This window comes from Diadema antillarum, unplaced genomic scaffold, assembly GCF_040938485.1.
Source record: "Diadema antillarum isolate AM-2024a unplaced genomic scaffold, OU_Dant_1.0 seq00000501_RagTag, whole genome shotgun sequence".
NCBI lineage: Eukaryota > Metazoa > Echinodermata > Echinoidea > Diadematoida > Diadematidae > Diadema > Diadema antillarum.
The window spans coordinates 42,958-70,612 of NW_027271458.1; the positions used below are offsets into that span (position 1 = coordinate 42,958).

Sequence of the window (27,655 nt, forward strand, 5' to 3'; positions counted from 1 at the left end):
AAACGAGGAAATACTTCATAGTTAATACTTATCTATAGAGTATGATACATTACAATATGGTATAGGAGAGCAACAGACTTCTACTGATGGGTAACTGCAAGCATGTCCCATAATAGATATTCGTAAACACCCGCAGATTGATCAAAGCCCTGTTGTTTGTTTGTTCTTTTTTTCTTTCTGTGCCCGTCTATCTCTTTTCTATGCAAACCAATGACTGCGACTCATGCGCACTTCATTAGATGATAAGGTATCCCACATGTGACTGAACGGAGCTAGGTGAGGGCAAGTGTTACGCAGCCAACATATTCCTCAGGTAAACTTTGTCCTTCCTATTAACAAAAAGCAAATGCACCCTACGATGTGGCCGCTTATTTGAAAAGCATTAAAAAAACTAATCTATAAGATAAGTGTGTTTTATTGTAGGGATAGTGACGTACAGTTTTGAGACAGCCTCGATAATATTATGGCAGACTTTATATCGACAACCACAGCGGGAGAGGACCACGTAGACGGCAGCGGCGACATCGTCATGAAGACGATCCGAGACGTTATTGCGGGTACGCTAGAGGAAGATGATCCACGAACGGTAATAGTTTAATTTGTTTCTTAGGTGTGTTTGATTTGGTGTTGTTAGGACTTCATGAATTCATGTAACTGATGTATTCCTTTTAAGATAATGAGGTCATCAATACAAAATTGTACATAAAAAACCAGGTCACAGTAAAGGGAATTTTGAAAATGAAGAAAATTTTTGTGCACACACACGTTTTTGCTCACACATATTTTCGCAAATGGCCCTTAATGTGAAATTTTCCCCAATTAATTTTTGAGGTTTGTGGTATTGTCAGTATCGTAATGATTAAAACAACAGAAACGAACCATAAAAAACAAACAAACATGTAACTCCTCGAACAGACCGTTTTGTCATGACATTATTTGATTTCATGCTTCTCAGAAAAAAAGTAGGAGTATTGCAATGATTGGAGGAGGGGACTTAAAAACCAACTGGTTTAGTATTCACTAGATTTTGCCTTTTTTTTTCAATACCAAAAGCATATTCGCAAAAATTCGCAAAAATAAAGACAGCAAGAATACTATTTTAGCGTTTTCATGCTTTCATGATAATTAAATCTATACGAGTTGGTTTCATTTGGGGAAATCTGTGGGACCATTCATTCTTTGCCATCGGATTTGCAGAAATGTTGCTTCTCGTTGAGATCGAGGGGGGATGGCAGTTTGCATTGCACGGGACCACTTTAGACGTAAAGTAGCAAGAACTAACACTACTGTATAAGCTCTTATTTTCGCGAGGGTTTCATATTCGCGAATTTCGCGAATCACAGTTGGATCGCGAATTTAACAACACGCGAAAATGTCTCCATGCACCCTGTTAATAGTGCATTTACTTACTCTCGCGAAAGTGCCTATGGCCTTGTCATTCGCGAAAATATCTGTACGCAAAAATAACAGCGTATACACTAACTAACAACAAATTGATAATGATATCATTTCTGAACTTAATTTGTGGAATCATAAACATTTGCAGCAATTTTGGGGAAAATAAACCTTGTTTGCTGATTCATCTTGGAGGCTCATCGCGTCTCATTTCAGCCTTTTTTAAAGCAAGGTATATGGTTTATCAAATGACATCTTTTTTTTCTCATCTATTTCCCGACTGTTAGGGCCTATATAAAATTTAACACAAGTGCGCCTTTCTAAAGTCCCCTGCATGATCTATTTTTTTCGCTTTGGCGATTATATAACTTGCTTTGATATTCATTTTTAGTTTGGGTCATATTTTGCTAATGTGACATTGTGATCTAGAATAGTTTCGATAAACGTGTGATTGATGTCAGTGTTATCAGATTTTCCTATGCCCAATATCATAATATACATAATTGTATATGCTTAATTATTGTGACAATGTTACCATTTAGCACAAGAGCTTCAGAAATGTATTTTTATATATTCTACCGTCTTACTACTTTCAAAAGGAGGCGTGCTCACTTCAACAAAAAGCATGTTTACACCAAATTGGCCCATATCACACAATTTAATGATTTATCTTTTTTTATAGTAGTCCTACAACTGTGTTTCTCATCTGTGCTGATTTATAGCAATAATTATTATATCGTACAATTAGTACAAAATTCATAGTACAAGTCTAGGATATGCAATATGGCGTTGTTGTGTCATTGCAAACGAATAAGACACCCAGCTAACATTTGGACGTTTTCTGAACGTTCTTGAAACGTTCCAAGTTCGTTATTTGGACTTTTTGTCAAAACGTTTTGAGAACGTCTTTTTGTGGAAGGTTTTCGACGTATTTAAATCGTTTCAAATGGACGTTATAAAAACGTTTTCTAAACGTTTAAAATACCAATAAAAAAACTTTCAGAATTTTACAGACCTGCAGAAAACATAGATTTGGCAGTAGCAGGGGTCAACTCATTATAAAAAGAAAGTAAATGATAAGTTATGAAAGTATATTATTGCATAATTATGATTATTTGGCACTGGCAGAGTTGACTGGGATATGCATTCTGTTTTCCTTGGCCAAATGCTTTTAAAAATAGGCTCCTGTCCTTTCATTTTGTAGGCAATCATCAAAATTAGAAACAGTTCCTTTTCCGATCCTAGAAAAAAGAAAAGAAAAATAATTGCATGTTCATTTTTCTTTAAACTTTCCGGCAACCATGATGGATGTATATGCCTATTGAATATGTTAGTGTAATATTGATTTCATGTAAACATATACACAAACATAACTTCCCGCACACACACACACACACACACACACTCATATTATATATAGTATATATATAAAGTATATATATGTATATATATATATATATATATATATATATATATATGAATACCTGAATATAAGAACGACCCAAGTCCATTTGAGAAAATTTAGGAAAAATAGAAATGAATAAATAACTTCCTACTGCCTTTAGTGTTTTCAGTTATTGGGATGTTATTCATACAAATTTGAAGAAAAAACAGTCACTTGCATGATAATCTGTATTTGCTTGACTTCGTAAATGGTTTCCAAAGGCGATAGCCAAATTTGGTCTAGGGTCGTTCTTATATTCAGGTATTCATATCATATATATGGGTGAGAATTTTGAACGATGTACAATTGCCAATTTTCGCACCTTATGACATTCTTTCCCTTAGAACACGCCAGGATGATCTAAGAAACCAGATTTTTTCATGTCATCTCAAAGATTGGTTAATTTCCTTTCAGGAAATATATGGTTTGGTTGACTTTTGCCTGATATTTTTCATTTGACAAGGACTTAAAGCGTAAAAATACGGTAAAAACGCTATTTTCACAATAATTTTTGTTTTTCAAACTAATGATGTGCATTTTTAAGCGCATGTGGCATCTAATATCTGACCATGTTCTGGATCTGACATATCATGGGTATGAACCACAAAATTATAGGAACTTTATGAGCACGTATAAAATCACAGAGGACAATTGAAATATCAAAGTCCTAAACAGACGAACGTCCGTGGTGCTTTTATTTCTATCGCTGCTGCAAATTCTACTTTGTTGTCCCAACTGTAATGTATACGAAAATTTGGTGTTCCACCTAATGAACATATCCTGCAAAAATTGTACGTCTGCTGGCTGTACATGGGACGTAGTATTCTTTTATGCAAAATTATACTCAGTTTTCGTCACGGACGTGCTTCCGCTATTTTCTAATAAAGATCGTATCCCATTAAACGCTATTGGGGATATTGTTCTGAGTCGTAATCAACTAAGATCTACCCACACGATAATATGTTTGTTTTGAGTTTCCGTCCATCCTTTGTCAAATAGGAACCGAAATTATATTTTTAGACGAACCTCCAAGAAAAAAAAGAACGTCCGTGATGATTAAAACGTTTTCGAGTGGGACACCATCTTGCTTTGATGACGAAGATGCATTTTACCTTCGGCTCTCTAGCCGAGGAGCTGTATGTTATTTTTGGAGCGGACTGAGGCTTGTCCGCAGTTTTTGGACCATGCAATTCACCGAAAACCAAGCAAATAATTAATATTTTCTCTGAAAATTCACCTCCTGATCCCCCTCTGAGCAATACATATGTTGTAAGGATGTCAAATTTCTTATAATTTGCATTGACAATACCTTTTCAAATTTTTGAAAGAGTTAGGAAGGCTAGGTACTCTCTGCCGATTAGTTATCCATCCGGGAACATGACCCTATCAGTAGAACGAACGTCCGTGACAATTCCAGCGAACGTCCGTGACGTATGCAATCCCTTCGATAGGGATAACTTGTCCCGAAAGTGTCCTGTATTCTTTAAAACTTTTAGCTCCGATAGCCACAAATAAAGTTTTACAAAGTAAATAATGAGTTTAGGGCAGTAGTTTCAGAATTTTTGAGGCGTTATGTGATCATGATGAAGAAACAGTTGAAAATTTACTCACAATTTTACGCTTGTTTTCCCTCTAATTATACAAAAACAGCTAAACACTGAAAACAAAGTTATAGGAAAATGGAATTTTGCGTAATCTGTAATTTCTGTGCATTTAAATTTCTTTCTAATGAGGATCTGGAGACAATTTGTACTGTTACAGGTTCTGAAAGTTTCGCTCACGGACGTTCTGTCCGAGAAAGGAAATTGCTGATAATTACAAATATATCACTGCACATAAAGTTAATGTTAGTCGAAAATATTACCAAATCACCGAGCCGCTCATACCCAAAAGTGAATAATGTTCAGCACTCAATTTACTTGTAATAACAAAAGGAAAACGTTTTGGTCACGGATGTTCGTTGGTAGAATAAGTCAATGGATTACATAGTAGGAGAAAGAGGATCAGTGCCACTTTTAAGTGACAGGTGCGCCAAGTGTTTATCTTTTGAGTATGGTAGCTGCCGTCTCAAACAGAACACATCCAGTTTTGGCCTCCATAACGGACGTTCGCTGTAATTGTCATGATATTAAATGCCTTAATTCATTCTTATTTTTCTCTTCATGACGATTTTTCTGTCATTCCCTCAATAGCCTGGACATGCTGCGACCAAACAGAAAACAGAAACAAAACAAAACAAACCAAAACAAATCCGAAAAGTGCTACGTAATCACATGCAGGATAATGACGGAAGAAGTCTGTAATGGGCATGTGTTGAATAAAAAATGGAAAAGTTTCAAAAGGACGTGGAAGCAGTTGAATAAAAGTGACTGAGAAACAGAGAAGGGATCGAGCTCCAACACACAGAGAAAAGAATTGCCCGTGCACTCCCGTTGTTGTTGTTTGTTTATGTTTTTTTTATTCATCGAAATGCCGTCACAAGCGAACAAAAATAATGCAGTATACATTTATTTTCTGATGAAAACAAACAAATCCTCCGCTTATCATCACATGGTGTTGTTTTATACTCATCAATGAAAAGCAATGTTCATTTGTAATTCTTTCCAAGATTTTTTTTTTCATTTTACATTTAAGAGACAGAGAGATCATCAATTTGTTTGTGCTTTTGTGCTTAATTTGAAAACACATGTTAAAAAAGTAATGATTAAGAATAAGTTTAAGGTTGCACTTTCATACGTTCGCTCTTCCTAAGATTCGTTACTCCGATGTCCAAAGGTTTGTTATTCCGAAAATAAAAAAAATTTGTAGTTAATTAAGGAGGTTTGTTATTAAAAATTTTCTTATTCCGAAAGTTTGTTAGTCCGAAAAATAAATATTAAGGATCATTATTTTAGGTCCGTTCTTCTAAAAGTGGAAAGGGCCTGATATTCGTTTAGGTGAAAACGGTTATTATGAGGTTTTGAAATTTGGAGGATTTCAGTTGTTAACGTGTTTCTCCACATTTGGATGCTAAAGCGAACATGATTTTTCATGTTCCAATTAATAAACTTTTCGATTAACCTTCGGAGATTCCTATCATTTACCGAATTAAAAAACTTCATAATTATACGAACTCTATCAATTTTCGCATTGACAAACTGTATGAATAACGAGCCTCCGAAATGACGCGCTACAAAATGTTTGTTATAACAAACCATATTGTATAATATTGAAGTCACAAACATCCATCCAAGTAATATGGACTTATTGTGTCTTGTTATGACGAAACTTCGCAGTACGAACCTATTATCATTTCTGACTAATATAATAATACAAATTCTCCTCGGTAACTGTGTGTAACACAAGGAGCAAACATAGAGGGATTTCTTCCCAACGTATTCGTTTGCCCTCCCCAGCTAAACTTCGTATTTCTATACCGGAGCACATTTCTGTTGTCTTTCTATGTTAATTCTTTGTCATAATTTTAGCTGGGACCATGTTCGTTACAAGCAAATTTTGCATTGTACACTTTAGATAACAAATTTAGGACCTGAATCTTTACTTCATGATAACAAAATTTTGATATATATTCGTTCTCAAGGATGGACTACGTCACTGAGATTACACGTACGTTTGTACGTTCATTTAGGAGAGATGGAAAATTGTTTTCTTTGATTCCTCAGTATGAGAACATAAACAAGCTTATATAATTGAGAATTGGTAATATCTGTTCAGGATTTTGCAGAGGAGTTTGTTCTCGACATGAAATTGCTGTTTGTTGTGAGTAGAATGCGTTTCCAACTCAAGAGAGCTGCATCTTGTTTGTTCCGAACGTCCGTGAGCTGCATGCGAACCTCCGTAATGAAAACTATGCTACATTCGTTGGGTTATAGAGACTGCCTAGATCAGATACAGTAAACCTCGGATAAGTCGACGTCGAGTGAGTCGAAAATCACTTAACTCGAAGTAAAATAAAAAGTCCCGATTTTTCCCTATGTATATTCTCTAAGAAATATTTGGATAAGCCGAAGTACGAGAGTCGAATTTCGGATGTGTCGAAGTAAAACATTCAGTCCCTTTTGTACAAAATACACGTAGTTTACATCACTTGAGCCGAAGAAAATTTATCTGGCATTCTCATTACATTTAGAGGAGAACAAAAAAATCGGCATGTTGCAGAACCCCGTCCCTGACTTGCTGCAGTAAGCATGCACACTCACCGTACCGCTCCGCACGCATGTCGAATACATACACATCTGTACATGTATACACACAGCACATCGATCCATACTTTATCCATATACACACAGCACATCCATACTTTATCCATGTCAAGCCAGAACTCCTTGGTCAACCAATCGCTGCTTTAATATTTTGGTGACAGGCCAAGTAGGCGGAGCTTGTTTGTGCGTGCCCGGCTGGCTGTCTAGTTTTGTTCAATGGAGGTGGGATGGGCCTGGGAGAGTGTTTGTCTCAGGGTAGGTCAACAGAGATGGCTACCTATATTGCACCATAGACATATAGCACATGCACATTGCCACATTAGCGCAGACATTCTCAGAACTACGTTTAACTACCAGTATTGATGCAAATTCCATGTTCAATTTAGAACAAGAACATTATCTTCGAGAACAGACAAATTTGAATGCAAACACACACAAGCACACACACACACACACACACACACACACATGCATGCAAATGTACTATAACACATGTACATAACTGTGAGTCGAAAAAAAATCGACTCTCGCGAGAGTCGAAGTTCACTTAAGTCGACGCATTTTTGTCAGTCCCGAGAGCTTCGACTCATGCGAGGTTTACTGTACATCTTAAAAAGGTATGTTATTACTTGGGAGTGGGGATTGAAGTATGGGATAGTGAAATAAGAGGTCAAGATATTGAGTTTCTGTAAAATGCGCGTAAAGTGGAGAAAGTGTTTAGCGGAAGAGCAATATTTCAACAGAAACGACGAATTTAGTTAAATCATCAGTTGTCTACCATTACGTACAGGTTAAGAGTACAAGCTTAATATTCTGCAAGCACGTACACATGTCCCTTAAGATATTTTGTTAGGATTTTGAACTGAATCAGATCTTTGCAAACTATGTTAAATGGTATTCTAGTGTATGTGCTGTACTATTCTTCACGGACGTTCGCTGCTCTGGACATGGTAAACTTCAGCGGTGAATAAAAACTTGTTCCTCTGGGAAAATCCTAGTATAATTGGGCTCATATTAAAGCTTGAGTTATACTCTTTCAGGTAAGATGAATAATTTGGAGAATTTCCTACTTTTTAAATTTTGCCTTGTTTTGGCTCAATTGTACATCGTTCAAAATTCTGACCCATATACTCTGTAGGTAAATTACCTTTTCATTCCATGTTCCTACCAGGATTCCGATGACCCATTCTACATCTGTAATTTGGATCAAGTTGTAAAGAAACACAACCAGTGGCTAAAGGAACTCCCGGGCGTTCAGCCATTCTATGGTAAGCCAAAGTTATAATCCCTAAACAAGAGTCGAGAAGTATAACTACAGCATCCAACCATATTTCCATAATCATTATAAACAGTAGTCCCTATGTCTGGAAGGTTTCAATACGGAACAATGGGCATGTCATTTTCTGCTGTATAGCTTACAGTCAATATGACTGTAATTTCTAAACATGATTTCTAATACCAACCAGTAAGACATGCAATTCATTCCATAGAAGAAACAGTATGATCGTTCTTATGAAAGCTGATTATGAAATTACAATATTTTTGTTTCTTTGCCTTCTTATACTATGTTTTAAAAAAATTGTGAACAACTGAAATGTAGGAACAGAGAGTATAGTTGCAACATGTACTGTTATTTTGCAGTCATCAATCCGTTGCAACACATTACTCATGATTCAAAACAAAGAGCCGCACAGTTTTGTTTTAATGTGAAAAACCCCAAACAAACAATAGTTAAGAGAAAAATGAAGAAGTAGACACAGAACCTATAAAAGAAAGCGCCACAAAAGCATATAGCATTAGAAGAAAAAATTATTAGTGATACGCTGCCTCATTTTGACAGAGTGTAATAGCTTTATTACCAGTATACCAACTCCTCAATACCGTCAATGTCATGGAGTTGGATTGGCATAAGGTGCACTAAAACCATTGAAAACAAACATTATGGATCATTTGTGTCAATCTCAAGCCGTAAAATGCTTTCCGGATCAGCGAATTATTGAGACCTTAGTACGCCGAGGAGCTGGCTTTGACTGTGCAAGTAAGGTATGGTGAACTTTAAACTATATTTTAGTGGTGATGGTTTCATTTAATGCACATTCATTCATTCATTCATTCATTCATTCATTCATTCATTCATTCATTCATTCTTAATTGGTCTATGTCAGACATAGAAATTTGGCTTCCATTGACATTACATTGTACCAAAATGATCATGACAACACTACACTTGTAAAAAAAAAAATAAAAATAGGGGAATCAAGCGTCATCATCACCTTTTTCTTTGTCTTCTTCTTTGTCAATACAATCATTTTTTTTTTCAGTATTATCATCTTCTTAACCTAGTCCTCATTTATTGCTCGAAGTCCGCCTATTTAAAACTTTGCACATCATAAGAGAGAATATACATTGAAAATAAGAAATTGCAAGGATTTCTTCACAAATTTTCAAACACCTGAAGATTCTACATTCCATTTTCGCAAAAAAACATGTTACAAATCTCATTTAACCTAAAGATTCACTTACATAAAAGCATGTAGGCCCCTATACATAGATTGTTTGGCTGTAAAGCAACAAGCTAAGACTTCAAACCACCAGCAATGACTGCATGTCTCTCAAAAGCTAATATACATACCAATAAACGAGATTCGTAGTTGTTCTTATCCAACAATATAGATTTCTCCATTTCTGTCCTTTATCATTCCATCCCCTTGAGACCATTAACAATAATTAGCATGAGTTGTTCATTGCATGTATGCAACGATATACAAGACTGCATTGATTTCTTTTTTTTTGACACCTGACCCCTACCACCAGTCTCTCTCTCTCTCTCCCTCTCTCTCATATTTTGAGTCTAATATTCACTCAGTATCGGGGTATAAACGGGTTAATTTGTTATTGAGGGACCACTGACTGACGAATAAAGAAACTCATATTGAACTTACCTTCTCGAATCTTCTCCCTGAAACGTTCGGATATGGAAGCCAAGAGTTGTTGCCATACTACACATTTATTTTACTTTTGCCAGTTTGCTCAATTTTCTTTCTACATGTATTACTAATGGATGTTTTCCCTCTCACGTTTCATGTTAATTATTGTTGATTCCTGTCATTGTTCTCGGGCCATGTACCATTTGGGAATGCAATAATCCCGTGTGTGCGTTTGTGTAATATGACATTTTTTTGTGCGTTTTCACTATCTAACTCTCTTGCTGCGTTCCACGTGTATTACCTGTCCAAACGTATACGTATTTGAACTTTGTGCACAATTGAGTCGTTGGCATAGAAGGAGTTATAAAGAAATCAATGTTTGAATAATAATTGCATTCCGTTTCAGACGGAGATCCGTCAGGTTCTCGGTTTAGGCGTGTCCCCTGACAGGATTATCTACGCGAATCCGTGCAAGGCTATCTCCCATCTCCAGTTTGCGAAGGAACGGGGTGTGTCTCTCATGACTTTCGACAATGCCTCGGAATTAAGGAAAGTGAAAGATGTCTACCCTGAAGCGAAGTAAGACAGCAATGCGTTTACATTCATGTACATTAGAATATTCGTTTAGGTGTTTGAAGAAAGATAAAGCTGGCAAAAGTTGCGTAATCATCTTCAGATTGATAAGCGTAAAGTATTGTTTGATATTTTCAGGCGGTCAAGCAACTGCAAGTAAAATCAAGACGTCAACTCCACCACTTAAAACTTACGACGTCATTACTAAAAAGCAAGTCATTTTTTCAGGATTAAAAAACAGATTGTATGGTGTTGTTGTTGTTGTTGTTGTTGTTTTTCCTAAAGTGGTACCCCTCCTGTTTACATTGAAGACCCTGTTCAGAAACATATTCAGTACACTACCAGTAAAGTTTGCAAATGAAGTCTTATCGTTTCCTGACCTCTCATATAACCAGTTACATCCACAGAGCTCGGTGCTGGTAGGTTCGGGTTCTTCCCCCCCCTTTTTTTTTGACAGGTGACTTGAATAGATGATTCATTACGCCTGACCATGATGCGGCAAAAAAAAAGAAATACATAAACAATTGCAACTGCCCGGCACGCTGCAACGTTATCGCGTCTTCCTCTCATTCACATAGACCAGTGTTACAGATTGCTCTTGTCTTTGGTGAAAAAAAAAGAGTTACGTCAAAATGTTCATGGTTGTAAATGCTTATGATAAAGGTTCCCCCGGGCCATTTTCATTGCCATTGAATTATATACATATATAGTGTAGGCCCTATAATCTATATAGCTTCACCTCCACCCGTCAGCAGCTCTTTCTGAATTCAAATTCGGACATGAACGGACAAGTCCATAAAAGGAGCACTCAAATCAAACCTGTACGATGTCGTTCAAAAAGTGCATTATCTGTACTATACTGCCTTTTAAATCAAATGTTAAAAACATTTACAAGAGGATCCCACATGACGATCAACGCAGATCAGAAAGATGTATGACAGTAGAATAAAGATGTCAAGTGAAGATTAAAAACACATGATTTTTTTATGACAATAGATATGCAAATTAAAGTGACAGTGCTTTATAAATGCAGTCATAAAAACCCGCACACACACATTCACGCACATTATAACGGCTGTTTAAAGGATCATCTATAGTTTTCCTTGAGATGAAAATTCAGATTTCAACGTTTTACACGATAATTAGAAACTTCTTTATATCAAAAAGTTTCTTTGACAAAGAAGTGTTTTGAAATGGCTTAGATATTCATAAACAGAAAGTTAGGAACACTGTGTTTTACCTTGTTTTGTTGTAAAATCCAGTCATTTCAAAACCGATTTTCGTCAAACATATTCTGAATTTCTCTTAGATTATAATTCTGCTCTTTCGTATTTCGTATTGTGGTTTCTAATTATCTCGGGAAAAGTACCAACCAAAACTATACAATTCTTTTCAAACTGTAAAACTCTTGGTCAGCGCGCTCGCCAAATATAATGATGAAATAAAAATAGAAATAGAATAAAAAATAAGAATAAAATACTAGGCCTGTTCACAACAAACGGCATTTATGTTGAAAGTCGTCCTTTTTCATATCAACTTTCACCGAGGTTGCATTTCCTGCACTTACTTCAGTGTGTGAAGAAAACGTTATATTGTAATATTGAAGTATAAACCTGTCTGATAAGCATTTTATATTTCACATGAAATCGACCGACTCCTTTAATACGTATTCAGTGCAGGGGTAAGTTTGAAAACATGTGACGGATTTATAGGCTATACCTCTGTATAGGTTCCCCAACAACTCGCTGTGTCATACCTACATAATTACGACATGAACGAGTTAACCGACAGCTTGCTTTACGTCTCAGTTGACTTTAAGACCAATATAATCTTACTGGTATCACAGTGTCGTGTTCTGAACCCGCCTTTTCTATAATCTTCGACATCGTTCGATGAAATGGGAGAGCATGATGACCTCATTTCTTGCTTTTTCTGTTTCCAGAATATTTCATCACATTACATGATATGTATAGAGCAAAATGTGGTCATTCAACATATGCTTTCTGTCCTCATTTCAAACACTCATCGCTAATTTCTCCGGTTTTCTCTCTTTCCTTCAGACTAGTGCTACGTATATGGGCCGAAGACCCAGCAGCGTACTGTCGCCTTTCGGTGAAGTTTGGATGCAGATTTCACGGGGTGCCAAGCCTTTTTCGACTGGCACGTGAATTAGGTCTCAACGTCTGCGGAATCAGGTGAGAAAGAATCAAACAAAGACTTACTGAAAACTTTCAGAAAACAGATGAATGGAGGATTGATACGTCAATATATTCCAAACTTTGTCCAAGCAGTTCATACAGTAGTCAGATTTGTAAATAGGTCCACACACAAATATCTCTGTCTGCTTGCCCCCCCCCCTCTCTGTATCAAGAGTGTTTGATGGCAAACAATCTCCACTTCTGTCAAACTCAGATATCTGTAATTAAAGATGCAAAAGGAAAAGGCAACTAATGAGAAAATGTGTGGTATCATTTTTTGTTGTTATATTTTTGTATTTGTATTTTTGTATAGTTTTGGACTAATTTTCCGGTAAACTGTGCGTTTAGAAACACCCGTATTAAGCGCCTTATAAATGTATTGTAATATTCTTCTTCTTCTTCTTCTTCTTCTTCTTCTTCTTCTTCTTCTTCTTGTTATTATTATTATTATTATTATTATTATTATTATTATTACTATTATTACTATTATTACTATTATTATCATTACTCATCATAACATCAAGAATACAACACTTTATACCCGTTTTGCGATCGAACTCTTCATATATATATATATATATATATATATTGTTTTCAACTCTACATTACTTTAGCAGGGTTTAATGTTGTCAAGTGTCTACAACTTCTAGCACTTACATGTATAAGGGCCTATAGATAATAATCATTATGCTCTATATAAATTACGTTCATTATTGTCATAGGTGTTTAGCGTTGATATCAAAGTAAAATTAATTTCTTATTCAAATGTCAACACCATATACCCTTTATCAGCTAGTAGACTATAGTTATTACAATACGTGTGGCATACAATACTATTAATGGTAATAAACAGCTGTATTATTCAGCTGTATTATTGCATTGTTATGATCATGCATAAAGAGAGAGACCTGTCTGTGAACATCGTGATACCAGTTAGACTCATGGGATATCATATTCCTGTTTTAGCTGTTTCGAGTTGGGATCAGGTGTATTAAAGATTATCACACTTAAAGATGCGGCGTTACCAAAAACAAATCTAATGTGCAGTGTTAAACACGAGAGGACAAGGACATTGCATGTTTCGTACTGTTATTTATTGAACAGCCATTACCTCTGATATCCTTTCCGCAGCTTTCATGTTGGTTCTGGGAGCGGCAATCCTGAGACATACTATGAAGCACTCAGAGACGCTCGAGCTGCGGTCGACATCGGAATCTCTCACGGGTTCGACCTTCAACTAATCGACGTCGGAGGTGGTTTTCCCGGTGTAGACACAGACACATTGGGATTTGAGAAGGTTTTTTTTTTTGTTTCCAACTTTTGTTTTGTAACGGAGGTACAAAATACGCTTTAGTATGTCCACTATACAATTATAACCATAATCAACACCATGATATCAAAAGAAAAACAAAACACGATAAATACTTCAACGACCGAAATGAAATGAAATGAAATGAAACGAAATGTAGTGTAATGTAATGTAATGTAATGTAATGTAATGTAATTTAATGTAATGTAACGTAATGTAACGTAATGTAATGTAATGAAATGAAATGAAAATGAAATGAAGTAGAATTGAATGAAATGAAATAATAATTAAAGTAAAGACGCAAGGACAGTGTATGGTGCTTTATAGTATTCTAGGAAGGGAAGTTACATTATACCAGCCCATATTCCACATTGCAAAAGGAAATAGAATATTACACAAACAGCGAGAAAAAGCAATTGAAATCTGATTAAAAGTATTCCATCATCAAAAGAATAGCTGATTGTCTTTTTATGAATACATTGTACAATCTGTACAGTATATCTTAAGTGGCTGAAAGTAAACTTATAGATAATCATGAATACATGTGTATAAGTTGTAGAAAATGATGTTTTACCAAATACTTCTCTATTGTATTTTATTTGATTAGTTTGCCGCTGCGTTGCGACGGGGCTTTAGTGACTTTTTTCCGCGTGGCGAGCGGAGCATGCGCCTTATCGCCGAGCCTGGAACATATTACGCCACATCAACAACAACGCTGGTGATGCGAATTATCGGAAAAAGAGATCTTTCCCTTAATCCTCAGCGATATTCTTCAGGTAAGATAAAATTAACCCTTTTGTTAACTCTCTCTCCCCCCCCCCCTCCAAAAACAAAACTGTTCTCGGTTTGATAGGACATTACAGTGAAACGCTCCTTGAAAATATGTATTGTCCAATTTATTTGTCATACAGAGACCGGGATCTCCGGAGCGGGATCAAACATGAAGAATACAATATTTAAGATATAAATTGTAAAAAGTATTTACGTAGCAATTACCGCGGTTACTCAACAGAGAAATGTGCTTCATTCACATTTGCTTTACAGCGAATATACAATCGCGAGGCCCTATGTATCTGGTGTATATGATGATGATGGTAAATCAAGTTCTAAGTATAATTGTCAGTGGGAGCGACACTTTTCAGGGCCGGCGCAACCAGGAGGAACCGCCATCCTTTTTAACCAGAAATATGGTATCTTCCCGTAAAATGTATTTTCTCCTCCATCTTACAATGTCTTAAGAATGAATTGACGTCACTGTTCCCATACAGTGGGCTCCCTCACTTGGCACCGGCCGTGCTTTAATCTTTTAATATAGGGACTGAAAGCATTATATTCAAGGCAGTTCATTACCAACATGACCGAGTGTACCATCATAATTCTGTTAGTAAAATGTCATATACTTGGGCAGGAAAGCCTTTTTCACAGTGAGGTATTGCTGGTCCGTCCTTACCATGCTCTTGAATCAACAAATGCAGGTCACATTGAGGAGGTAATAAAGGGCGATGCCTCTCAGATCCAAACAGCCTACTACGTCAACACCGGTATCTACACGACAGTGAAGGATGCAGTAATGAGCAACCTTGAATATTCCTTACAGTCATTACCAGTTAGTACAATTCCTTTTTTTCAAATGCTATCTTCTTTGCTGTCGCATTATTCTACTTCATCTTTTTGGATCATATTTTGTTTTCGACTACATCCCTCGTTACCTCCTTTGTTTGTTTTTTTTTACATTCTTTTGTATACATTGTTGGAGTTTTGATATCAAAAAACCCCAAAAACAAAAACAAAAACAAAAACGGTCTCAAGTCTTCAACAATAAGAAGTATTTATCAAGTCGTCACACATGGGCTACACAGTTGTCAACAACTCATCACCACAGACAGACACAGTAAATCATCTCAATATTCGAATCAAGAACCTGAATTGCTCTCTCCGAATTCACACAACCACAAACAATTATTTTGTTATAAGTGTACCACATCATACAAAACAGTCAGTATGCCTCCTAACCCCAGAACAACATACCCTGGCCAATGAAAAGTTACACTCTTTCATCCAAGCCTCGTTCCGCATCATTCAAGTTGTCACAGTTGAAGATCATCACAAGAGCAACGTCATCCCATACAGGCAGCAAATTGGCAATGCAGTTGCAAGTCCATTGACGTAAGAACGTAGGGAGCAATTACAGATTTTATCGTCTACCTGCAAAGTGATGCCAATAAATTACCACTGATTTTGTGAAGACATTGTCAACTATTCCATGAACTTTCCACTATCCTCCTGCCTATAGACCTGCCAAAATTCATAGGACGACTTCTTGGACCCTGTGAGACTGTGTCACATGCACCCTTCCGATGCTTTTTAATTCTTCCAACGGCAGGGCACTGGCGGAGATATCTCGTCCCACACTTGTCCCTTCAATCGCCCCTTCGATCACTCCCTCGCTCGCGTATCCCCTCCCCCAAATATCCAATAATTAAATATTCTTGTCCTTCCCCCGCACAAAAAGAAGAAGAAGAAGAAAAAAAGAACACACACACACACACAACACAACAAACACACAAACAAACAAACAAACAAACAAACAAACAAACAAACGGAAATAAGATACGACCATGAATTTTTAGGTATGTTTTAAATTTCTGGAGCTATTTTCCCGAGCAAGGTATATAACTACTTCGTTTTCATCGCAACTGATTGACAAATTGCCCTACATCGACGTAAGTAGGGCAATTTGTCAATCAGTTGCAATGAAAACATCTCGACGGAAGAAATTCATGCACTTCGTTTTCGTCCTTAGTTGCCCCACTCGTTTAACGGAATTACTGCCAATGATAAGGGATTGATCAATAATGTACATAAAAAATACCAAAGTTTTTCTGGGAATGTTTTCTGAAGATACTGATTATGAACACATTCATTTCCTTCTTTTGCCTAAGACTGGTGAACGCCATACGCCGCTCTACCCATCCATCGTGTGGGGACATTCAACAAGCGGCATCGACTGCGTCAATAAGCGTTGCCTGCTTCCAGACTTACAGGAAGGAGACTGGCTCTTCATCAGGGGTGAGGAATCCTTGTTTTCTGTCTTTTGTTGACAGTAATAGTAATAATGATAACGATAATGATGATAATAATAATAATAATAATGATAATAATAACAATAATAATAATAATAATGATGATACTAATATTTATAGTAATAATATTTATGATAATAATGATGATAACAATAATAATAATAATAATAATACCTATAGTAAAAGTATTTATAATAATAATAATGATAATAATAGTAATAACAATAACAATAATAGATAAGGTCTTATTTTTACAGGGTATCCTCTTCAGTGTTACCACTGCTCTACCAGAGGGCCCTGTTATTATTATTACCCTAGCGTTGCCAGGGTACCAATTTATAAACCCAGGTTGTGTCAACATAATCGTAGGAATAATCATTATCATCTGCAAATTTCAACTTTTTCAATGATTAGGAAATCCACTTGGCTCTCCATAATTATTTTATGAAACAGGGCCCGGCTATTTTGTAGATTAGTGTTAAGTTTGATATTGTTTATGGTGACTTTTTCCTCCTCAACCATCGTATTGTCATGTACTTAAAGCATAAATCGATTATTCTTACATGTACATGTTCTTTAGACAAACCACAGTGGACGATAAACAAAATAGATACTTTTGATGTTTCGCTTGCAGACTTTCTTCACATTCTTACAATTCTGTTATTTGAAGTCAGGGTGAGGTTATACGTGAAGATAACGTGTCTTTGCCAGAATCATATCACGGTGTTCCATTATGAAAAGCATAAGCATTTAGCACTACTTTTGCAAAAGTAGGACGAGCAAACAAATAATTGTGCTTTGATAAATGTCATACACATTTCTTTCTTCTTTCTGTATAATACACATTAAGAAATAGTTTTCTTCTCATCACGGTTAGTTTTGTTATTCGAAATCAGGGTACGGTTATGAGGATAACATGTCTTTGCAAGACATTTTATCGATATGATTATTGCGTTGGCGTCACTACAGTGATATCTTTTTTTTTTTCTGGAACTCTGCTATGGGCCCTGTTTTATGACAAGTTGTAATTGATTATATACTTGATTTCTATTAAAAGTTTATGGCAGCCTGTGTAGTAAGGGAATTTTTGCAATCGACTATATGTTTTGACAAAACGGGGCCCTGGTGATTTAGAAACACACGTCATCTTTAACAAACGCACATTATTCTCTTTCACCAGATATTGGAGCGTACTCGAGCTCACTGTCCTGCATTGATTTCAGTGGTTTCGAGAAACCGACTTGTGTGTATTGCGGAAAAGCGAATGAGGAATCGGTAAACATGGTGAGATATCTTCTTCTTTTTCTTTAATTTAAGATGCTGCGTGTTAGACTAATAGTTGAAAGATTTATCAGCACATAAATAGTTATTCGATACATGATAAATGTTATAAAGTTTGTCGCTGCTGTTTGATTAATCTCTTTGTTCTATTATGTTATGATATAACGTTAGCATTTTGTATTGTTAATGGTATTTTATAGTATTGTAATTACCAATACTAATTTTTTTTTGTGTGTAATAGTGATATCGTAAAATCCACGAGCTCTGTACAAGAAGAGATTGGCAAAGTGAGATAAACTGTGAGTGTGTTTGTGCGTGTACGTGTGCCTAATGGGAACCAAGAGAATAATAATTCATATCACATGAGGAATAAGAGCCAGTCCCACCCCCCCCCCCCCAAAAAGGGGATGAAATCAAATAAGGTCATGATAATACACCAGGAGTCTTTTCCTTCAGACTTTATACATTTACACACGCACACACACACACACACATATACATGAATGTTATACTATATAGATATTATATATATGGGTGAGAATTTTGAACGATGTACAATTGCCAATTTTCGTACCTTATGACATTCTTTCCCTTAGAACACGCCAGGATGATCTAAGAAACCAGATTTTTTCATGTCATCTCAAAGATTGATAAATTTCCTTTCAGGAAATATATGGTTTGGTTGACTTTTGCCTGATATTTTTTCATTTCACAAGGACTTAAAGCGTAAAAATACGGTAAAAACGCTATTTTCACAATTATTTTTGTTTTTCAAACTAGTGATGTGCATTTTTAATGGTACGTGGCATCTAATATCTGACCATGTTCTGGATCTGACATATCATGGGTATGTACCACAAAAGTATAAGAACTTTATGAGCACGTATAAAATTACAGAGAACAATTAAAATATCAAAGTCCTAAACAGACGAACGTCCGTGATGCTTTTATTTCTATCGCTGCTGCAAATTCTACTTTGTTGTCCCAACTGTAACGTATACGAAAATTTGGTGTTCCACCTTATGAACATATCCTGCAAAAATTGTACGTCTGCTGGCTGTACGTGGGACGTAATATTCTTTTATGCCAAATTATACTCAGTTTTCGTCACGGACGTGCCTCCGCTATTTTCTAATAAAGATCGTAGCCCATGAAACGTTATTGGCGATATTGTTCTGAGTCGTAATCAACTAAGATCTAGCAACACGATAATGTGTTTGTTTTGAGTTTCTGTCCATCCTTTGTCAAATAGGAACCGAAATTATATCGTTAGACGAACCTCCAAGAAAAAAAGAACGTCCGTGATGATTAAAACGTTTTCGAGTGGGACACCATCTTGCTTTGATGGCGAAGGTGCATTTTACCTTTGGCTCTCTAGCCGAGGAGCTGCATGCCATTTTTGGAGCGGACTGAGGTTCGTCCGCTGTTTTTGGACCATGCAATTCACCAAAACCAAGCAAAATAATTAATATTTTCTCTGAAAATTCACCTCCTGACCCCCCTTTGAGCAATACATATGTTGTAAGGATGTCAAATTTCTTATAATTTGCATTGACAATACATTTTCAAATTTTTGAAAGAGTTAGGAAGGCTAGGTACTCTCTGCCGATTAGTTATCCGTCCTGGAACATGACCCTAGTAGTAGAACGAACGTCCGTGATAATTCCAGAGAACGTCCGTGACGTATGCAATCCCTCCGATAGGGATAACTTGTCCCGAAAGTGTCCTGTATTCTTTAAAACTTTTGGCTCGAATAGCGACAAATAAAGTTTTACAAAGTAGAAAATGAGTTTAGAGCAGTAGTTTCAGAATTTGTAAGGCGTTATGTGATCATGATGAACAAACAATTGAAAATTTACTCACAATTTTACGCTTGTTTTCCCTCTAATTATACAAAAAACAGCTAAACACTTAAAACAAAGTTATAGGAAAATGGAATTTTGCGTAATCTGTAATTTCTGTGCGTTTAAATTTCTTTCTAATGAGGTTCTGGAGACAATTTGTACTGTTACAGGTTCTGAAAGTTTCGCTCACGGACGTTCTGTCCGAGAAAGGAAATTTCTGACAATTACAAATATATCACTGCACATAAGATTAATGTTAGTTGAAAATATTACCAAATCACCGAGCCGCTCATACCCGAAAGTGAATAGCGTTCAGCACTCAATTTACCTGTAATAACAAACGGAAAACGTTTTTTTCACGGATGTTCGTTGGTTGAATAAGTCAGTGGATTACATAGTAGGAGAAAGAGGATCAGCGCCACTTTTTAGTGACAGGTGCGTCAAGTGTTTATCTTTTGAGTATGGTGGCTGCCGTCTCAAACAGAACACATCCAGTTTTGGTCTCCATAACGGACGTTCGCTGTAATTGTCATGATATTAAATGCCTTAATTCATTCTTATTTTTCTCTTCATGACGATTTTTCTCTCATTCCCTCAATAGCCTGAACATGGTGCGACCAAAGAAAAAACAAAAACAAAACAAAACAAACCAAAACAAATCCGAAAAGTGCTACGCAATCACATTCAGGATAATGACGGAAGAAGTCTGTAATGAGCATGTGTTGAATAAGAAACGGAAAAGTTTCAAAAGGACGTGGAAGCAGTTGAATGAAAATGACTGAGAAACAGAGAAGGGATCGAGCTCCAACACACAGAGAAAAGAATTGCCAGTGCACTCCCGTTATACCAAATTCCTCTGGAGAAGTTTTTGTTTGTTTGTTTATGTTTTTTATTCATCGAAATGCCGTCACAAGCGAACAAAAGTCATGCAGTACACAATTATTGTCTAATGAAAACATACAAATCCTCCGCTTGTCATCACATGATGTTGTTTTATACTCATCAATGAAAAGCAATATTCATTTGTAATTTTTTCCAAGATTTTTTTATTTCATTTTACATCTAAGATACAGAGAGATCGTCAATTTGTTTGTGCTTTTGTGCTTACTTTGTAAACACATGTTAAAAAAGTAATGATTAAGAATAGGTTTAAGGTTGCACTTTGATACGTTCGCTCTTCCAAAGATTCGTTACTCCGATGTCCAAAGGTTTGTTATTCCAAAATGGAAAAAAATTGTAGTTAATTCAGGAGGTTTGTTATTAGAAATGTTCTTCGAAAAATAGATATTAAGGATCATTATTTTTAGGTCCATTCTTCTAAAAGTGGGATGGGCCTGATATTCGTTTAGGTTAAAACGGTTATTATGAGGTTTTGAAATTGGAGGATTTTAGTTGTTAACTTGTTCTCCACATTTGGATAAGCGAACATAATTTTTCATGTTCCAATTAATGAGCCTTTCGGTTAACCTTCGGAGATTCCTATCATTTACCGAATAAAAAGGCTTCATAATTATACGAACTCTATCAATTTTCATATTGACAAACTGTATGAATAACGAGCCTCCGAAATGACGCGCTACAAAAGGTTTGTTATAACAAACCATATTGTATAATATCGAAGTCACAAACATCCATCCAAGTTATATGGACTTATTGTGTCTTGTTATGACGAAACTTCGCAGTATCGAACCTATTATTTTTTTTCTGACTAATACAATAACACAAATTCTCCTCGGTAACAGTGTGTAACACAAGGAGCAAACACAGAGGTATTTCTTCCTAACGTATTCGTTTGCCCTCCCCAGCTATACTTCGTATTTCTATAACGGAGCACATTTCTGTTGTTTTTCTATATTAATTCTTTATCATAATTTTAGCTGTGATCATGTTCGTTATATAAAAAGCAAATTTTGCATTGAAGACTTTATATAGCAAGTTTAGGACCTGAATATTTACTTCATGATAACGAAATTTTGATAAATATATTCGTTCTCAAGGATGGACTACGTCACTGAGATTACACGTACGTTTGTACGTTCATTTACGAGAGATGGAAAAATTGTTTTCTTTGATTCCTCAGTATGAGAAGATAAACAAACTTATGTAATTGAGAATTGGTAATATCTATTCAGGATTTTGCAGAGGAGTTCGTTCTCGACATGAAATTGCTGTTTGTTGTGAGTAGAATGCGTTTCCAACTCAAGAGAGCTGCATTGTTCAATATCTTGTTTGTTCCGAACGTCCGTGAGCTACATGCGAACCTCCGTGATGAAAACTATGCTATGTTTGTTGGGTTATAGAGACTGCCCAGATGAGATACATCTTAAAAAGGTATATTATTATTTGGGAGTGAGGATTAAAGTATGGGATAGTGAAATAAGAGGTGAAAATACTGAGTTTCTGTAAAACGTTCGCTGCTCTGGACATGGTAAACTTCAGCGGTGAATAAAACTTGTTCCTCCGGGAAAATCCTAGTATAATTGGGTTCATATTAAAGCTTGAGTTATACTCTTTCAGGTAAGATGAATGATTTGGAGAATTTCCTACTTTTTAATTTTTGCCTTGTTTTGGCTCAATTGTACATCGTTCAAAATTCTGACCCATATATATATATATATATATATATATATATATATATATAAATTATAGGTTTTGTTTTGATATTTTTACTCGGGTAGTATTATGGAAAATAGCATCGTTTCTTGAGAAAGGTTGCAGTTATCTTCTTCTTTTTTCTCTTTCAATGTTACCTTGAACAAGAAATCACTTACCAAACCGGCATGTGATGCATTTTTTTTTCATTATCATTTCTTAGGAGCCGTCTGAAACAACATCACCCCCGAGCGACTATGTCAGAGGCTAACACTCCCGATGTCGCCTTCATCTTCATCGGATATTGCCGAGGCTATCACCGGCACTTCCCGTTGTTTCAGATCCACATCAGTGAAAGTCACCGACATATTCCTTGCTTTCAATGAAAGCGAAAAATGCTGTGCGATGCTGCAGTCCTCCAGTGTTCGTCTTCAACGTGGATGCTGTGCAAGTTTGTGGATGTGTGTGATGTCATGTTATTTTGGCTACTTTTTATAAATTCGATCTGGCCAATGAGCTTACGTTTCTGACGGACTGGATTAAACAGTTCGGTGCTTAAATTTTGGAAGTGGTTGTGACTTTTACTTTGTGCAATATGGATGTAGAGACCGTTCATGTCACCTTCAAACTTTTTTTTTAAAAATTTGAACCGTGCGAATGCGTAAGAACCTCCGAAAACGAAGGACGCATTTGAATTTTCCCCGTATAATTGCATTTTAGTTTGTGTCATTCACAGCTTTCCACATGGCTGCTATACATTCACCAGATCGTGAATCAAGCGCTCACATGGGACAAAATATTGAAGTCATCACATTTAAATTCAGCAACCAAACAAATCGGTTCTTTTTCTCTTTCTCTTGTTTATTTCCTCAGATCAAACCATAAAGCACCGTAGGGAAAACTTCAGGTAGAAAGTTATCGAAATGAAATGCTGGCGTTTGATACGAGGATTTGTCATTTACATCCAAGTTGGTGTAAATCATTATGATAGATAAGGGAATAGAAAGGTGTACGGACACAGGTATTAGAACTACAATCTTTGCTCTATTGTGATTATATTCGTACTTAGATCCCTCCACATAAAATGTAAACAACAACAACAACAACAACAACAACTTATCTTTATGTGGCGCTTTTGCGTTATTGTTTTTTTTTGGCATACCTGTACACACACACACACCCACACACACACACACACACATATATATATATATATATATATAGGCCTATATATGAAGAGTTTGTTCGCAAAAACCGATAAGTCCATTTTTGAAGATTTTGAAGTACGGTCTCTGTCATAAAGTACAGAGTAATACCTTTTAAATGATATATTGTTTACTACATACAGAGGTACATTTTTGAAGTTATAGTCAAAAGAAGCAAAGATTTTCTTATTATTCTCTTTATTTTTCTTAACCTTTAATCGCAAATATCTGCATTTGGCAAATATGGACTTCTCAGTTTTTGCAAACAAACTCTTCATATATACCCGCATACCTGCTTTTGGTTGGAATGATAAAAAGAATTTAAAAAAGGTACAAGTGTACAATTAATGGAAATAAAGTAAGGAAAATGGTGAAAATACGATTATTTCATGAGTATTTTACTGTCAGGTCTGTGATTCAGATACCACTTTGAGTATTTCTGTTTTTATCACATTGCTTTAATAATCGTCATAATGATAAGACACTGTGTCTCTTTTTTCTCTATATTTGAAGAGTTCGCAAAAACCGATAAGTCCATTTTTGAAGATTTTGAAGTACGGTCTTTATCATAAGGTATAAATACCTTTGAAATGATATATTGGTCACTACATATAAAGGTATATCTTTGAAGTTATGGCCAAAGGAAGCAAAAATTGTCTTATTATTCTCTTTATTTTTCTTGCCATTTCATCGCAAATATCTCCATTTGGCAAATATGGACTTATCGGTTTTTGCAAAGAAAAACCTTCATTTTGATAGAAAATATATATTTTTTCTATTATTGTATGCACCTGAAAGATATACATGTATAAGCAATAGAAATGTTACACCCACATGTTTCATATAAAAAAACTGTTGCAATATCCAACACTGTCTAAGGTAGATAACCCACATTTCCCTTACGCTCTCAATGTAAATAAATTGTCAAATTTAATTGCATTGATTCTTTAGAATGAAATCCTTTATGCTGATACCATGAAACGATTGTAGATATTTTAAGTTTCGTGGTTTATGTAAAAAAAAAAATATGGAGTGTAGCAGTAACAATGAACATGTTCTTCTAAAGAAAATTGTACAAACAAGTGTGGATGCATTATGATTGTAATACGGGTATTTAAACTTTAATAAAATTTAGTACATATATCATTTAATGATATATCTCGGAAAAAATGGCAAAATGAAAGAAAAAACTTTGAGAGCTTCTGTTTCTTTATTTACTGTTATTTGCGACCTTGAAAGGGCCGTAATGACGCTGCGAAATGACATTATTCCGTTAAATAAAAGATAACTCTTTGGAAGCAAAACCCCCAACATAATATGAATCACTTAATTTTCCTACTTTTTCTCCTAGAGCTACAGAAATATTCTTCAATTGATCTAACCGCTCCAAGATAGATTAGACATGGCAAAAAGCCCTATTGTTCACATATTACTGACAGTACAATAACAACAGAATATTCTTTCTGAAATGTTATCGGAGATGCACGGCATTGTGAGCTTAAAATCTTTCATCGATCCTATGATCTTGTAGAAGAAAACAAATATACATGAACATTAAGATTTTACTTCTGTCGTATCGGCATAGGCAACGACTGACCCTCCTCCTCAACCATCCTTCCCCCCTGCTAATCGATTTGAATGTCTCATTCGCTATTTTTTCATTCGTTCTTCCCCCATTTCCGTTCGCCTATTGTTGCTCCAACATCAATCGATAACTTGTCTTCACGTCTGTTCCTTTTCAAAGTCGTGATCTGTTCTCTCTATTTCACCGCCGTTGGATGATTTCAGTATTTTGTAAAGAAAGTGCAATACTTTGAAAGGTTTATGATGAAATTTGTTTACCTTTTCGTCGTCTTGCTTTGCATCGTATCCTCAAAACCTTACCCCACCCCCATTAAGTCCACGATACCTCTGTATAGTATGGCAGAAAAAAGCCAGAAAAAAAGGTATATAGAAGGAGGCTTGAGAGAAGAACAGACAACAAGGTGACTTTAAATACTAAAAAGGACTCTCTCATAGGCCCAATATAAATGTTTCAAATGTTTTGAGTCAAGGCAGTGGCATGATTAAAAGGAGAAAAATGGCCGCTGTATTATATCATAAAGTCAAATGTGTGAACACACATGTAATTTATTAAACACAATGACACAACTGAACACACATACATGCTACATATGTAGGCTCAACATGATATTTTTTTTTTTTCTTGTGGTGCATCGTGGCTCATTAATAGTTAGGCCTCCAAAATCATTAAATTTCACTTGTTGTCGGGCGACATTTAAATTTAAAAATTTGAAAATAGTAAAAAAAACAGAATGATAAATCACAATAAAATATATTAACGACTATTTGACATGTGTATTAAGGAGCTCCAAATGCGTATCGTGAGACCAAAAATGAAGAAAGAAACACATCACAAATCGAAGTGATTTGATAAAACTTGAAAAGAATTAAAGGCCATGCTAATTGTCGATATATATATATATATATATATATATATAAAGCGCTAAATCCATTGGAAAATTATGGATCTAGCGCTTTTTGGAAAGAAGCTCGTCATAATTATGGTGTATGAATGTGGTTGACATTAATTGTGATCATGGGTGTTTGTGCGTTTAAAATAGGATGAGTGTGCATGAAAAAAAGAATATGTGTATATAGACCATTTGCACAAAGGGTTGTACAGTATTTCAATTCATACATACTTCATACGTTTTATTCAATAATGAAATCATTTATAAAAAGAGTAAAAAAAAGTATTCAAATATAACAGGTACAATAAAATGACAGCGTGCTTTTCTTAAGATCAAATGCACCCTTCTGCAATTGTCTTGAAATTATCCATAATACGAATTGTAATTGATACATCAAAACCTAAATGACAGAAGTTAACGACATTTGAAATGAATCACAGTGAGAATAAACACAGGCACATTAAAGAAAAACTAAAAACGATCCTACAAGAATACCTATTAACAGTTTTATAGCAATAATAATTGAAGCACATGTTAGAGACTATATTATAGTTTTAATATGACAGTAAGATTATGATAGCGTATGAGGGAGGAATAGTAAGAAAATGTTTCTTCTTTTTTTCTTAAAACGGTGTAGAGGCAGACTTCAGGTTCTATACACATTAGACCCATGGAACTATACAGACAATGTTAGGAAAGACGATTTGAACACAAGATGAACAGATATCTGATGAAAACTCCAGCAGGCAGTGAATGGAGATTGACTCATTACATCGGACCACCAAATCTTCCTTATGCACGCTACCCAGGTATTTGACCAACTTGCTACAATTTTTATATCAGGCTCTTGGTTGCTGTAGTTTATATTTACTGTTTGTTGTGCATGATGTAAAATCATGCAAAGAGGTACAGCTTTCTTTAAACATGAGAAAAAACATATTCATGGACTTCGCAACCCTAAAGAAAAAAAGATATAAAGCGCAGAAGAAACAAGGCACATTAGGCCTAACGTAAAAATATTCTTTCTATCTTTCAAACTCACTCTATCTTATTCACTACCTTAAGAGAGAGAGAGAGAGAGAGAGAGAGAGAGAGAGAGAGAGAAAGATTGGTCATTTCAACCGGATA

The 27,655-nt window shown here is 35.6% G+C and overlaps 1 protein-coding gene across 1 annotated transcript; it reads left to right on the forward strand.

Annotated features, from left to right (window-relative positions):
• The first annotated feature begins 463 nt into the window (after positions 1-463).
• LOC139733858 (ornithine decarboxylase-like) lies at positions 464-23,733 on the forward strand. Its single transcript, XM_071644660.1, has 11 exons — positions 464-586; positions 8,213-8,309; positions 9,008-9,084; positions 10,375-10,547; positions 12,602-12,736; positions 13,871-14,036; positions 14,656-14,824; positions 15,524-15,615; positions 16,991-17,117; positions 18,312-18,415; positions 23,722-23,733. The coding sequence occupies exons 1-11, from the start codon at positions 464-466 to the stop codon at positions 23,731-23,733; spliced, it is 1,275 nt and encodes a 424-aa protein (XP_071500761.1).
• The last annotated feature ends 3,922 nt before the right edge of the window (positions 23,734-27,655 follow it).